A 14,059-nucleotide genomic window follows, 5' to 3' on the forward strand; every position below is an offset into this window, starting at 1 on the left:
TTAGCTGTGCGGGGCAGGAAGTTTCTGGAGAAACGCACATTTGAGGACTGCCAGCCATCTAAATGATGGCGATGGAAATGTTGTCGCGTAGGGCGATGGCGGAAAGAAGCGGTAGGGATTAATCCGAACAATTCCTCGGAGCACTACCCGTTATACATGCGATAGAAAATGCAGAGCGAGGACACATCTCTACGCAGCGCCAAGGGGTCAAGCCGATCGGAGATATGCTGGCAGTTCTCTCTATTAAATTTTACTTGGCGTCTTAGGTTTTAAATCCTTGAAGGTGCGTAGAGACTATTAGCGCTTGATTACTGCGTGTAAGGTGCTTCATAATAAAATGAACAGCACGGAACTGCATAATGTTATCAACTGCCTAGTAGTACCTCTTAACAAATCTAGATGGCGAGCATATCAGCAACTTTGGGATGGAACAGGACCACGCTCGACGACCGCGCGTCGCCACTCACCGCTGTGCGACATGGTTCACTAAATGAACGGACTCCTACGCACAAATCCACAAGTGGACATCTTCAATGATAACTGGCCCCAGCTAGGGTCCAGGTGCCTCGACTGCTGCGAGAGTGAATAATACGGCTGTGTGAATGACTGAATATATGTAGTAAATAAATTGTTAGATGTATTATTAGCATAGTTAATAGCAAGTGTAGTTGGTGTAATCGTTCTTACCTTAAGTAAAACAAATTTCTCACCCCATACTATCATCCCCAGAGCATTGGCAGCTAGTCGACTGGACTGATCTTCCATAGCACTGACTACCTACGCTCAAAAGACGTTAGTGAGTGGTGAGGCTGACAATGAACAAGGTGCAGAAAATTCTCAAAATTTCGTAAAGTACTGGAAATTCTGTTGCAAGTTTCCGTATAGAACATTATCTTTAATATTAAATAGAAGAACAGAATATTTTTATTTAACATCAGTTTGGACAAGTATAACAAAGATTAAATACAACACATCTAGATGTTAAATTGGGAGCCCACTCAGCATATTGCCACGGGATGCCGAAGCGCTGATTTTCAGTGGGATGGATGTAGGTATGTAGTGCACCATATTGTTAACAATTGACGATTGCTTTATTTCATCTTTGAGTTATTACCGGGAGGCACTCTCGGAGTGGATTTAGTGAGTTATTTTTATTATTAATTTACAATTTAGTTGTTACAATTTTTATGTTTAAATTATAAGTACATTAGTTAAGTCTTGATTGTAAAGAACTGGCTTTTATTATCAATAGTGATCGGAACTATAGGAGCAAAACTTTAACAAAACTTGCTAAGTGGGAATTTAAGAGAGAGACTTACAGCCATGAAAATGTATTAGAAATCTTGGATTCAGGTATAGAATCAAAATTTAACACTGATCTGAAAATAATAATCTTGTTTTACATTTATGTCAGCTCTATGGTTTTTTAAAGTTTTGCTCCCATAGTTCCGATCACTGATTATCAATTCACCAACTAGCAAAGAAGCTGACCCTGCAATTTGGCATTATATGTGCCAAGAACCAAGAACAATACCGAGAGCTTTTCATCAGAATATTCGTTATTATGGCGAATTTTTGCTAAGTGAGGGGACTCCATAAGACTATTTTTTCCGCAGGCAGTCTGGCAACATCAGTAGAAGCGACAGGCTACGCGCTACTAGCGCTCACGTCGTGTCCTCACACGCTGCGCGCTAGCTGCGCGCACGACGCCCGCGCCGCTACACGCTGGCTGTCCGCGCAGCGGAGAGCGCAGGGCGGGTTCGTGGCCACACAGGTATCGTATACACGCTACTAGTGTGGCTATAGGAGCGACTGGCTACATCTGTAGAAGCGACGGGCTATATTTCTACTCAGATACCAACAGCTGACAAACATCGCAAAAATTTTGAAGATTGTACCTAGCTAGAGCTACAAGTCATCACATCATATAACATACATGTCCGGTAGGCATAGAAGGTGATGATGAGAAAGGCAGGCACCCAAGAACACGCACAGTCAGAAAGTATATGTGAGTGTGTTTAGTAAAACCCATGCCCATACCCATGGTTGACTGGTAGAGAATGCCATCTGGCATTAAGTCCGCCATTTGTACTTTTTAGGGTTCCGTACCTCAAAGAGGAAAAACGGAACCCTTATAGGATCACTCGCGTGTCTGTCTGTCCCTCTGTCACAGCCGATTTCTCCGAAACTACTGCACCGATTTACTTGAAATTTGGCACACGTATGTAAACCTGTGGCCCAAAGACGGACATGTAATTTAATTAAATGAAATTTAATCACAGGGGTCACTTTTGGGGGGTAAAATTGAAAATTAAAAATCAAAGTTATTAAAACTATATTGTGTTACTTATCAAATGAAAGAGCATTTTATCAGCATCTGAAATATATTTTTTTTATATTTTTTGTTTTGGTAATTTAGAAGTAATTTAAGAAAATAAGCAAAAAATTACCATTCCCCCCCCTTATCTCCGAAACTACTTAGCGTAAAATTTTCAAAAAAATACACGAGATAGCCCTCTCCCTGTAGATTACAGGAAAACCTATTAGAAATCTACAGTCAAGCGTAAGTCGGACTTAAGAGAAAAAAACTCAGATTACGAATTTCACTCACTGCCGCTGCAAGTAGTTACTAAACGTCTTAAAATTGTGTAAGCGAGTTGGACAGGTATAAATAAATTCATTTCTGTCTTTTTCTTTTTAGAACTTGTTCAATTTTTTTTCATTTGTACAAAATGACTTAAGTTCCTACTAAAAAGGAGGCGCTTAAGACCGTTTATAAATTGACTGAGCAAAATTTTATTCAAATCGGTCCAAAAAAAGGTGTCTGTTGACGAAAACATAGAATTTGTGCCACCGAAAGCCCAAATCTGAAGTCCATTTTGCTCTATCTCTTATCGTTTCCGAGATATATACGTAAAGTCTTGAAAGTGCGAAACGTTAACTTTGCCATTATAGTCGTTCAGGCGCTCATGAGTTCTTTGTATGGAAAAGTCGAAAACCGACTCGCACTTGACCAATGTTCATAGAACGTTGTGGTTTTTTTTTATTAGCATAAATGACTTAAGCGCCTTCAGAAGTGCAGGTGCTTAAGACCGTTTGTAAGTTAAAGTTAGCTGTGATGGCTCAACGAAGAAAGAAGATTTCAATATCCTACTTATACATATTTTATTAATTTAACTATACAGTTTTTATTAATTACTCAAGCCAAGCGTTACGTTAGCTATTGCTATTGAAAGGAAAACTTGTGTATAAAGCTTGAAACAAATTATGGGACGCGTCTGACGACCGCGACTGATAAGCCGATGGCTTGCGTGGGCGACGGTCGCGCGACGGCGATGCGACGCATACGAAATCAAACCTTATCGATATGGAAGTAGACGATGCGATGAGACGTGACGGCGACGGTCGCGCGACCGTCGCCCACGCAAGACACGGCGTAAGTGTGCACGCCAATTGCTTGCATTTGAAATTGAACTTTAATTACTAAGAAATAACGTTGTTTTTGTAAAAAAATGAAAGTAGTTTTTACTACATTGCGAAGTTTTCGTTTGTCAACTAGACGCACACATTTGCAACTAAGCGATCGGACTGTAGGTGACAGTGTATCTACTCTAGCCTCGTGGCGCCGAATGTACTTTCTAAAGTACATAATGGTTTCAATGGAATTTTAACTCTCATGTAAACAAATAAAATATAATTTCTTTTGTTTCTAAAATTTTTCGAATAACTGAAATTGAATTCAATCTCAAGTACAATAAGAATCAAAATTCCCTAGCAAAAATTTTGTATGGTGGGCGCCACGAGGCTAGGGAAGTTTAAATCGATGTTATCGCATCGATCTACTGAGGGGGCGGTGCCTACAGCAGTTGTAGTTGTATGCATACCTAGCTCACGTACACAGACGCGTCCACTGGCGCCGCGCCGGTGTCCGCGTGCGCTCTCTGCAATGTCTCTGCAATATATGCAGAAACCACATGGTGGTCTGTGGCAGAAACTCAATAGACATTTTTAGGGTTTTTAAAATAACTAGGTACTTATTTAGTACGTGAAGTAACATGGTAAATTAAAAATTATCATTAGATACTTATTTGCGGAGGTGTAAACAATTTCCTTCGTTTTGCCATATATCAATAATTACTTATCTATATTAAATTCATTAATCCGTATACATTACATTTTAACAATTAAGTGTATTAATTATACTCATAGCTGGGCACCGTTAATCAAATAGTTAACTTCGATAATCGCTAATCCGTTACTATAAAAGTTAACTTCGTTAATCGTTAAAGCGATACATTTCAACAAATTTAACGGAAGTTAAAGTTAATCGATAATCCGTTAATCATGATAAAAAATAATTTTACTGTAGCTAGTTGCATCAGTTATCAACTATTAATTTTTTGGGTAAGTTTATTATGTTACTGTAAAAGACCGAAGTTCGCCAAAATCTCTTGAAAAATCCCAGCTGCCAATTGGTAATAGCGAAATGTTAATAAAATATTGTTCTCTTTGGACTTACACCGACGTTGGTTCGGTAAATCCTAAATACAACAATAGATAATGTATTTACTAAATAATATTTATTTAGTAATTTCCCGCTAGAAACTTGCGTTATACTATTCTGTATACTTTTTCAGCTACCATAACCAAATTTGGATTAGATTAAAAAAACCTTTAAGTAAAACTTAGAACCTTTCAGATTGTTTTACTCACCCTTTCTGATGTTTACCATACTTACTTACCCCGTTATTCATAAACGTACACTAAAGTTATCAAGCCGTCCAAGCCGATAAATTTCGTTTGTCCCTTTCCGACGTATTGGTGTGATAGAAAGGGACAAACGAACTTTATCGGCTGGATACTTTAGTGTACGTTTATGAATAAGGGTGTTGAAATTTATAGCTACGAAATTTTACATAAAACACCTACTTTAAAATAAAATAAAAATGTTGAATTTGGTTAACATTATAAAAGACCTCACGCAAGCTGTGCTAATTAGTTCGCGAATTCGTCGAGAGGTGGCGCTAAACACAATTATGCTCATTAGAGAACCTATAGTTCTAGCCTAGCCCAGTCTTTAGAATTATGTGAGTAACGTAAAAGTTTTGTAGGTACGGAACCCTCGGTGGGCGAGTCCGACTCGCACTTGGCCGGGTTTTTTTATATTGTGCAATAAAGTTTAAATAAATAAATAAATAAAACGTCCTACTTTGTCGGTTACCATTAAGGCGAGATTGACTTGTATCTTTATAAACTGACAAAGCGGCTTTATAGCAATCGACAAGGTGGGACGTTTTCCCGTGCACACTCACATATTAACATTTGTAGTAGGAACATGACAATGATTAATATGTAGAAATCTATTCCCATTTTTAACCGTCGCCTCATATCTCTCAAGAAGGACGGTTATCAAGTCGTCTGTATGTTTTTTTTTTTAATGTTTGTTCCTCGATATCTCCGTCGTTACTGGACCGATTTTGAAATTATTTTTTTTTATTAAATGTATATGCATACAGATTGGTCCCATTTTTCTCAGAACCCAGTTCTGATGATGGGATCCTGGAGAAATCGAGGGAACTCCTCGAATCTGAAAGGCATACATATGGTGATTTTTGTGTTTTTAAAGGAACAGCATGCATTTAGGTACGGAACAGTGACATTTGGTGCAGTGGAACTGCTGATGATGGCCAGAACGGAACTCTTTAAATCTGAACGGCACGCTTATAGTGATTTTGGTATTTTTATAAGAACAGCATGCACTTTTGTCCAGAACAGTGACATTTGGTGCAGTGAAATTGCTGATGATGGTCAGAACCGAACTCCTCAAATCTGAACGGCACGCTTATAGTGACTTTGGTATTTTTATAAGAACAGCATGCAATTTCGTCCAGAACAGTGACATTTGGTGCAGTGGAACTGCTGATGATGGCCAGAACCAAACTCCTCAAATCTGAACGGCACGCTTATAGTGACTTTGCCATTTTTATAAGAACAGCATGCGCTTACGTCTAGAACAGTGACATTTGGTACAGATACTTACACATTTCTACATAATCCAACATTCGCAAGTAGCTTTCACCAGAACCCGAAAGGCGACGGTTTTTTTTTCTTAAAAATTATGCCCGATAAAGACAATGATTAAAAGATCTCAAGAACATAGCTTAGTCGCAGTGCCGCAGTGATAAACTGTTCTGGTCAGTCTTCTTTCTATTACCCTTAAGTCGGTACAACTTGTCTTCCTCTTCCATTCTCCTCTATCTTTCGTCATCTCAACACTCACATCTTTCTTTCTCATATCCTCTTTCACACAATCCATCCATCGTTGCTTGGGTTTACCCCTCCCGCTCCATCCCTCAACATTCATCTCTAAACTGTTCTTGTCAGTATTTTTTATATTTTCTTACAGGACACCCTAGTCGCCCTAGAAGCTCTAACATCCTGGGCAGCGTCCCAGCCCCCTGGGCCAACGCACCTCACCGTCACTGTCAAGAGCGGGAGCGCAACATCTAGCGTCCTGCTCACACCTGAAGCTAAAGTCCCGGAGTTCATGAAGGTGGCAGTTGGGAAGCTGGAAGTGAATGTGGAAGGTGAGGTCTTTATCAGCTGCCTGCGGTTCTAAGTTAAGATTGTTCAGTAAAATTACTTCTTGCTTTTAACTGTGCAATGGCACAGTACAATAAAGAGTACTATCGTACAGTATGGCCACTCCCGCTCCCCGCTGAAAGCACCGCCCACCCCCTCTCGGTTACCTCACAGTTACCGCCTGTCAAAAACGCGAACAGTCAACCTGTCATATCTCACTCATACAAGCATGGTACGCGTTCACCTACACGAGCTTAGAATGTGTGCTAGGAACGCGCCTCTTTCATTTATTTATTTATTTATTTCAAAAATAGTGATATTCATATATTTGATCGCCAGTGTCCGAGATGTGGCAATGGGTTGTAAACTGAAATAGATACCATACACGAAAGAAAAAGCGGTTACCTAAGCCCACTGGTGTCAAATCCGGTAATCGAGACCGGGTCTCCAGCTATCGCGGCTGACGTGCTTACCCGTCCAAAATTATCTAGTGTAGGTATGTTATCTCTGAAGGCTAGGCACCTTTGACCCTTTAAATCTATGTACATATCGTTTTCAGTAAAAAGGTAATGCTCCATCAGAGTTGGTGGCTCGTTGGGACTGGGAGAATTTTCTCTCTTGTTACCTCAGTGCCAGGGACCACCTGCCCCTCTAGCACAACTTGCCTTGTCGCGCGCGAGTCCATACTTGAAGTCGCGCTTGATGTATACCTACATCAACTTGAAGTCGCGCTTGATGTATACATCAACTTGAAGTCGCGCTTGATGTATACGCGAGTTCATATATGAACTCGCGTGCGACAAGGCAAGTTGTGCTTCTTCTTCTACGTCGAGACCTCATGACTGAGGGTCGTGACCACCATAAGTCGCTGTACGTTGCAGTGCTCTCCACTCAGGCCGATCTTTTGCCTTCCTAAAGGATCCCTGGATCCCACCGCGTGTGACCTTCATGATTGTGCTAAACCAGCGCGTGGGTAATCCGGCTAGTTAGCCGGCAAGTTGTGCTAAATGGTCTGGTAACAACTACAAAAGTGTAGATTCTAAGAACATTTTAAAAGTGCATTAACCTGCAGGGTCCGGATGCGCGCTGATACAGGCCACCCGCGCGTACCACACTCTATCACCGGGATCCAGCGAAAGTCTTCTATCTGTACAGGTACTTTTACAATCATAGCAAAGGAGTATAGTCAGGCCAAAAAGCCAGCGAGGGGGATCAAGCGTTTCTGACCCCCTCCGGCCCCTCCCTATGCGGGTGCCTTGGCCGTAAGCCCGGGCAATGCCGGAGGGCGCCATGGTGAATAATGAACATACATCGATCCCAGCGCGCCCTCACGAACGGCAGAGAGGATGAAACGCCGGAGTGGGTTTAGTGGGTAGGGCCAAGTTTCCCCCCTCTCGCTAGGGGAGGAGAAAGAAACGTCGTGCATAACAGCATACCCACTACGTCAAAAAAAAATTTGACGTTTATAGACGGTCAACCAAATCTTGGCATTAAAAATAGCGCGAAATTCAAATAATCTATGGGAATTACATCTTCGCCCCTACATGTTCAATCATTTTTTAAACGTTAGGTACATGGATCGACGATGATTCCGCCAACGTCAAGAAAGGAAGTTAGGAAGGCACGCGTTTTTTGAAAACAATTGACTGGTCAGCCATTCAAATTTGCCGCCTTTTTTTAGTGCCAAGATTTGGCTGACCGTCTTGTTAAGTCTCCAGTCTAGAGTTTGTATCTTCTCTGCTTTCCTAGATACATCGGGGCCAAAAATCTGTTAATAATTTTGCAATCCACAGGTATCCGTGCGCACCGACGGCGCTTTCAACTGTGACAACGACACCAATTGTTTCTGCGCTGCTGTTGTTGAGGTACGCTACCTACGCTTTACTGTCTTTTAAATATTTATGTCTACTTATCGATCTACTGGTAACATCTACGGGTAACAGGCTTGTTAAAGAGGTCACCAAGTGACCAGTTCGCATAACAATATTGGAGTGCTGTCAGTTATTCGCAAAAAGTAACAATGTCAAAATAACTGTTTGAGCGCGAGCGCCGCTGCCTTCTGAAGTGGTGTGTAGGGGAAACTCTGGCGCTGCTGTCTCCTTTCTGATTGGTCGCAAGGGCCGTGGCGAGAGGCCGCCGCTCATTGGTTCACTGTAGGCCTGTTATATACTCTGTCAAACAAGTTTGTCAGTAAATAAGAACAAAGAAAACTATAGGTATCCTTTTCTCTAGCACCCTAAAGAAAAGGATGCATATAGTTTTCGTTGTTTTTATTTACTGCCAGACTTGTTTGACAGAGTATATTAATATGTTAAAATGGTTATGTTAACAATAACCGATTTTGTGTGGCGAACCGCGGCGAACTAGGAATCTATGTGTCTGTAAGCCCCTTAAGGCCGATTATAGGAATTTGAAGAATAGGTTTCGTATTCATTTCCTCTCAATTCGCCCAGTCTTCGAAACTCAGTCAACTCATAAAATTGGACCTTGTTCTGTTTCCCGACCTTATAATATCAATTTGCTATTGCAGGCGTGTGTGGTATGGACGGGGGAATTCCCAGAGATGGCGTTACTGGACATCACGCTGCCCAGCGGTTTCGGCGCCGACGCGGCGCTGCTCTACGCTCAGCTTCAAAAGACTGATACACGTACGTACTATCAGCTGCAAAATTGCATGGCGAATTTATCAATAAATTCATTCATAATTTTTCCATGCACTTTAGCAGCCGATATGTACATAATTATACAGCTTCGGTTTAATTTTTGTTTGACAGTACCTATGTAAAAAAATAAATGGGGAACATGACTGTAGTTAAAACAAAATATTTTATACTATGCACGAAATACAGCATCAGATAAGAAAAACATCGACAGAAGTTATTTTTAAATCCAATTTATATTTAACAAGTCAGGTAGAAATATATAAAGTAACTGAATTTACCGTGACGTCACTCAATTCGATTTCATATAAATTCCATATTAGCAAGTCGTTCAAATTCGTTTTGACAGTTCTTAAAAAGGCGATGATTTGACTAGGAGGCATGTAGCCTATTGTATATCAAGCAGAATTTTCGAACGATGTTATCTTGGACAAACAATTAATGATATCCCAAGAAAATATACGACACGAAGGTAGGTCCGTGCTTGCTATCCCTGCTCGCTAGCCTCCTATATTTATATCTACATGTACATATAGATCTTTAAAAAGTTAATTTTTTTTTGTGAGAAATAAGGCTACAATAATTCATGCCTTAATTATCACTAACTTTCAATTGTGTAATTCAGTTCTCCCTCGCATCGAGTTGTCCCCAAGCGCTGGTCGCGCCACACTATACCTAGCAGCGCGCGGTGGTCGTCTGCATGGAGCTCATCGATGCTTCACCGTTCATGCTGTAGGGCCTGCGGCGGCTACCAAACCTGCTTACGTCAGGGTTCAGGACTATTATGTACCAGCGCATAATGACACACAGGTACTCAGGAGGTTCCCACGTTAGCCCTCGGGTGTTCTAATAAGGTCACTCATGCGCCAGCTGCATGAAGGAACTCATGATCATGGAGGAGACCCAAAGTGGACTCTGTTTGTGGATGCTTTACCGTTCATGCTGTAGGCCCTGCGGCGGCTACCAAACCTGCTTACGTCAGGGTTCAGGACTATTATGTACCAGCGCATAATGACACACAGGTACTCAGGAGGTTCCCTCGTTAGCCCTCGGATATTCTAATAAGGTCAATCATGCGCCAGCTGCATGAAGGAACTCATGATCATGGAGGAGACTCAAAGTGGACTCTGTTCGAGGTTTATAGATGATTTACCGTTCATGCTTTAGGACCTGCGGCGGCTACCAAACCTGCTTACGTCAGGATTCAGGACTATTATGTACCAGCGCATAATGACACACAGGTACTCTTAGTGGTTTTCTTCTAATAGACTGTATGAGATTATCGCAGTGGAGTCTGGATGAGCTTATTGATGCTTCACCGGTCACGCTTTAGGGTAGGGTCTACAGCTGCGGCTACTAAACCAGCTTACGACGGGGTTCAGATTGTTCAGGACAATTATGTACCAGCTGTAATGACAGACAGATAATCTTAGAGGTTACCCTTGACCTTCAAGTCTTCTTATACACTGTATGACTCATAGCGGAGTCTGGGTGTGATAGATGCTTTAGGTTCACGCTGTAAGACCTGCAGCTGCTGCCAAACCTGCTTACGTCAGGGTTCAGGACTATTATGTACCAGCGCATAATGACACACAGGTACTCTTAATAGAGGTTACCCTTGGCTCTCAGGTCTTTTATGCATCAGCTGCGTGAAGGCACTCATGGCCATGGAGGAGACTCATGGTGGAGTATGTAATAGGTATATTAACGGGGTCTCTCCTTCCTCCCATTTAATTTTCATTTATATTTTTTTTATTAATAAATAAAGGACACTCGGCATTTACTTCTTAGCGCTTAATCATTACACATGTCACAATTTTGTCCTTTATAAAGGACTGGGAATCAGGAGGTTAATTTAACACTATCATTACAAGAAAACCTGCATATACGTTTTACAAATTCCATACGAAGTTGGACAAAATCTTAAGATCTACAGTACCTGTAGATACCTCATATCATTCCGTCTTATAAATCTATCATTCCCTTTCAGATGTACACGATACCAGAAGATTGTCCATCAAGGATCTCACAAAGGAGCAACGACTATTTACGCTCAGACAACTTGTTCACCAAATCCTTGTCAGAAGATGGAGAAATTCTGATCAACGACGAATTCACTTTCGAAGATGTGCCTGATGGCATCCCTTTAGAAGATCCTATTTATGATAATCTGACGAAAAAAGACGCAACAGAAAACAAAAATGTAGATGGAAATAAACCCAGTAACATAGAAGAAGATAATCTGTCAAAAAAATACGAGACAGAAAAAGAAAATATACAAGAAGATAATCTGAAAATGATAGATGAGCCTGAAAACAAAAATATATCTGAAAATGATCCTATTAACGTTGAAGAAGATTCTCTGAAAAAGAAAGACGAGAAAGAATATAAACATACAAATCCACAAACCAGTGACTTAGAAGGAAATAAGGGAAGGATACCCAAATTAGAATCTGAAAATGAAATCATTAGGATTGATGATAAAATTGAAAGAAATTTCGATGACATAGAAGACACTAACGTTAACCCAGGAATAAAATATAATAATACAAGCATTGAGATATCAGCTGATGATTCAGAAACTGAAGCTCAATCTAAAGAAGTGAAAACTGAGCACAGAATAGAAATAAGAGACGATACAAAACAAGAGGAACAAGTAGACAATCCTAAGCTATCTAGTTTCCATGTCATCAATTCGGATAAAGATCTAGATGTTCCTGAAGGGATAGAAGGGCCGGTGCCAGTATCTGTATTGCCACCGCCGAATTTCGTCTCGGTAACGCCTAATACAGGTAAGCAAAAAATTTAAATCTAAATTGTTTTACATCATCCGGAATGAGACGTATTCTTTTTCCTTATCCTGTGTAAGGGGAAGAATATTTCTACGTAGAATTATCGTACGTACGGTACAATTTATCTTCCTCTTCGGTTCTCCTCTATTTTTCGTCATTTCAGCACTTCTATCTCATATCCTCTTTCATACAATCCATCCATCGTTGTTTGGGTTTACCCCTCCCTCTCCATCCACCAACATTTATCTGTAACATTCTTTTGCCTATAGGCATGAGGTTTATTCCTCCTCTTTGCTAGACACATGAGACGTAAAAAAAAATTGATCCTGAATGACAAACACGAACATTCAAATGCAGCAATTAGGTATTTATACAAAAAACTTTTAGATGCCAGAGTAACCTAAAGTACCTAAAAGGATAAATCCTAAACCCCCTCATTCATAAACGTACTCTAAAGTTATCCAGCCAATAAAGGTCGTTTGTTTCTTTCTATCACACCAATAGGAAAGAGACAATCTCTAAATTCCCTAATGGCCAGGAGTTTTTTGCAATTTCCAAATTAGGCCCATGAGAGCTATGGGTAAAGTTGGATCTGTCAGAGTTTGAAGTTAAGCAACTCATTTGTCATTCCAAATTATGGCTCCATGGCTACAAAAAAACTCACCCAGCAAGGGCTCATTTACACGGTGAGGGACACAGTGCCCCATGCGTGTTTAAAAAAATTGCCATATTTTGATCCTGAATTGTATCAAAGAGGATCGAGTATTATATAGGGTTACTGTCAAAGTAAAATGTGTAATCACAGTGCATAGACTGCCATCTCTCGACACAAGCTAAAAACTTTTTGGCCTATATTGTTAGCTTGATATGTGTTAAAATGTCATATATTAATATTAGAGCCATCTCGGCAAGCGTTCCCCAAGGCTGTAACGCCATCTAGGCTACCGTACTTATATTTCTTATGAATTGTTAAATATTGTCATGTATTTTTCGTTTGCAGCACCTAACGCCTTCTCATCAGTCCCAGTCAACCCAAAGGCATTTTACAGCTACCCGCCTTACAGTTACTACGTTTTTTCCGAACCTAGGCATAGATACATTTATAAGCGATAGACTGATAGTTTTAAATTGTGAATCCGTGTTATTATTTAACTTGGCGCCCCGTGTGTGCCGTGTGTTATTTTTCACCACACTAACTGGTAATACCTCTCTTGATTCTTCGAAAACAGATAGAAAAATTTTCAGCACAGTTGCCGTAGCCGAATGGCATTTCTCCAACGCGAAATGAAAACGAAACACTGCGAAAGGTAGTCTGGCTCTGTCCCGCTAATACGCAAGAGCGCTAATATCTACAGGCGTTCGTTTCGTGAGCGTTTGTGCCATTCGGCTACGCACACAGGAGTGCAAAGTAATTTCATACAGATGTTAAATTTGGTTGGTAGAATTTAAACCTCTAGATGATGATTTGGAATCATACGTGGATTTAATTGTTGGTGTAGTAAAAAAAATGTGTGTCACTCGGCGGCAAAATTTATTTAACCTTAAAGGTTACCCTGTGTGCCCTGAAACCCTCGCAACGCTCAAGAATACTTACACTAAATTTTTCGCTAAGCTCTCGCTGTTCAATATTGGAATATTTCGCTTGCTCGGGTATCAATATTGGCACATGCGGTTAAACAACAACTTTGCCCCCTTGTATAACAAATAACTATGTATTAAACGTTTTATTTCATTATTATTTTTCGTTTATGCTTATAAGTATTTTTATACTTTTTTTGTGCTGAATTACCTTGGTCCGACTCTAGAGTAGGGTTACTTTTATTTTACTTATTAAAGTAACATTACTCTAGATGTCTGATTTGATGATCTCGAGTACTGGCAAACAAGCATACGGTCCGCCCGATGGTGAGCAGTCTCCGTAGCCCATAGACGCCTGCAACTCCGTACTCTGGAGTCCAGAGGACCTAATATTGCCTAAAGTAAAGGAAGGACTTATTTATTGACATTAGCGCCATCTAACGGTCT

The 14,059-nt window shown here is 40.5% G+C and overlaps 1 protein-coding gene across 3 annotated transcripts in view; it reads left to right on the plus strand.

The window, feature by feature from the left end:
• The window catches only part of LOC125234557 (alpha-2-macroglobulin-like), a 56,369-nt gene extending 43,034 nt beyond the window's left edge, over positions 1 to 13,335 (plus strand). For 2 of the 3 annotated variants that reach the window (XM_048140842.1, XM_048140844.1), the window contains 8 exons: positions 1,617 to 1,774; positions 6,407 to 6,587; positions 7,655 to 7,737; positions 8,376 to 8,447; positions 9,113 to 9,230; positions 9,868 to 10,052; positions 11,233 to 12,034; positions 13,035 to 13,335. In XM_048140842.1, coding sequence (XP_047996799.1) covers positions 1,617 to 1,774; positions 6,407 to 6,587; positions 7,655 to 7,737; positions 8,376 to 8,447; positions 9,113 to 9,230; positions 9,868 to 10,052; positions 11,233 to 12,034; positions 13,035 to 13,147 — 1,712 coding nt within the window. In that variant the 3' untranslated portion in view covers positions 13,148 to 13,335. Of the gene's footprint in view, positions 1 to 1,616; positions 1,775 to 6,406; positions 6,588 to 7,654; positions 7,738 to 8,375; positions 8,448 to 9,112; positions 9,231 to 9,867; positions 10,053 to 10,190; positions 10,265 to 11,232; positions 12,035 to 13,034 lie in introns of all 3 variants that reach the window. The other variant, XM_048140843.1, reaches the window with a different exon arrangement.
• The last annotated feature ends 724 nt before the right edge of the window (positions 13,336 to 14,059 follow it).

The sequence above is a fragment of the Leguminivora glycinivorella genome, chromosome 16 (assembly GCF_023078275.1).
Source record: "Leguminivora glycinivorella isolate SPB_JAAS2020 chromosome 16, LegGlyc_1.1, whole genome shotgun sequence".
Lineage (NCBI taxonomy): Eukaryota > Metazoa > Arthropoda > Insecta > Lepidoptera > Tortricidae > Leguminivora > Leguminivora glycinivorella.